The sequence below is a fragment of the Lagenorhynchus albirostris genome, chromosome 1 (genome assembly GCF_949774975.1).
Source record: "Lagenorhynchus albirostris chromosome 1, mLagAlb1.1, whole genome shotgun sequence".
In the NCBI taxonomy this organism is placed as follows: Eukaryota; Metazoa; Chordata; class Mammalia; order Artiodactyla; family Delphinidae; genus Lagenorhynchus; species Lagenorhynchus albirostris.
This window is the reverse complement of record NC_083095.1, coordinates 75,560,470-75,562,614: the sequence shown is the minus strand read 5'-3', so window position 1 is coordinate 75,562,614 and position 2,145 is coordinate 75,560,470. Positions and strand designations below refer to the sequence as shown.

Sequence of the window (2,145 nt, the reverse complement as noted above, 5' to 3'; positions counted from 1 at the left end):
ATTTCATGAAAACATAAAAAACTGAATAGATTCTGAAAACCTGAGGGGCTGATTTTTTAACATTCCATGTTAAAGTAACTTTATTTAGTGAAAACTCTAAATAGAGCCCTAGAACCCGGTTTTGGATAATATTGTCTTTCACCAAGAAAGCTGAAAATCTGTGAGCTTTAAAAGAACTCCACTGATTCAGAATGGAGAAAAGTAAAGAGAGGCTAAATAAATGACCAGTAAGTAGATTACAAGAAGGGTGCATACCCTATACTAAATTCTATTTTAAATGGACCGGCAAAATTATTCTGCTGAATAATTATCAACGCGTGTCAACCTGTTTAATCTGTAGTTCCCCTCAGCTCAAAACTTTAATACTAATTTTTCCATGCTCCTTTTCAGATACTGCCTAACAACTACCGTGGGAAGAAAAGTCGACATAGTTTTGTGGTGAGCCAGACTTTTTCCCCATCTGTGCACTGACCACGTGGTCTATGAACATAACACCCTACTTCCTGTTTGGAGGAGTGACACAGAACCCAGGTACTATGTATATGTGCTGCGAGGCCCTCAAAGACACTGAACTCTCAGCTTGAGGCAGAACTGAAAACATATGTGCAGGGGAATTCTTGCCACATGGTGCTCTCCAGCCTGCCCTGGGTATTGCTGGCCTTCATCTTCTCTGGTAGGGATGGTTCCAAATATGGGGACAAATGTTCAGGTTGAAAGGACTGCACACAGGCACATGGTACTTCACATGGACTTGGGGAGGAAAGGAGGATTGGAGAAAAGAAAGCTTATCATGATTTCAATTTGGTTTTTCTTTGGGTCCTAAATTAGTCCTACATTATTTTGTTCACTACTTCAGCTCTGTTTTCTGATTTTTTCCCACAGGATTTGGTGCGGCCCAGAAAGTTACTCAAGTCCAGCGAGCCATGTCCAGTCAGCTAGGGGAGGCGGTCACCTTGAGCTGTCAGTATGAAACAAGCTGGAGCTGGTACAATATTTTTTGGTATAAGCAGCTTCCCAGTGGAGAGATGACTTTCCTTATTCATCAGAGTTCTTCTGGCCAAAATGCAAAGAATGGCCGCTATTCTGTAAACTTTCAGGAAAGACATAAATTCATCAGCCTCACCATTTCAGCCTTACTGGTGGAAGATTCTGCAAACTACTTCTGTGCTCTCTGGGAACTCACAGTGCTTGAAGTAATAGGAAAAGCCAAACAAAAACCCCAGAGCTCAATAAGAGAGAGCCCCCTTGCTGCGGGAGCCCCGCTGAAAGGCACACCTGCAGATGCCAGACAAGAAATGGTAGTCCCGTGGTTGCTTAATCTGTGGTCTGGATCAGGAGATTTAATTCTAAACAAAATCTCCTGCTATCTCACTTGGGAACACATGTCCAGAGTAACTTTCTACTAATACATACTCAGTCTTGAATTTTTGACTTTAAGTCCATCACACAGAACATGTGTAAAATTGTCTAAAGTTGAAAACTTGCTCCATAATAATTTAAAGTGGCAGTTCCACCTAAAGACACTCATATCACAAACCTGGGTCTAGTTATCTGAAATGGTCATGAAAATCATTTCCTTAGTCCTTTCCTCTTAGACTTTGTGTCAGGGTATAATCAGAGAAGCAAATCACAAGTGATCTAGAATAAGAGACTCACTGTAGAGAATAGAACTCAGGCAATAGCTAGAGCTGGTGGAGGGGTCTCTACAAAGCTGTTATCTTTGCATCTGGTGTTGAGCCTGAATTCACTGTTAGTCAATTAGAGTGTCATTTGGGAAGGAAAGTTGGATGTGGACAAAAGCATGGACAGACTGTGTCATGTACGGGTACTAGAAACCACGAGGACAATGGAACCCACAAAGACACACTAAAACTTGTCTGTCTCTCACCTCCTTCAGTCTCACAATGGTGGGTGACCTCAAGGAGAAGTGGCTGTCATTTGCCCTCATGCTACATGCATACTTGGTCCAAGACAAAGAGAAGATGAGGAGGAGATCGGGTGGGCGGTAGAGGAGTTGTGAGTCAACAATAAGATGAGCTAGTTCATCAGCAGCCACATGTGTGAGTTGCCCAGTTCCTGGAGCCCTGCACCAACCAGCAGAGCTTAAAAAATGTGGCTACTTCATGACAACTACCTTCTAAACCT

General features: G+C 42.6%; 1 gene segment (V, D, J or C); it reads left to right on the top strand.

Moving 5' to 3' along the window:
• Positions 1–624: 624 nt before the first annotated feature.
• LOC132528228 (T cell receptor delta variable 1-like) lies at positions 625–1,406 on the top strand. The segment is given in 2 exon segments: positions 625–673; positions 883–1,406. Coding segments are annotated over 2 exon segments (573 nt in total).
• Positions 1,407–2,145: the final 739 nt, after the last annotated feature.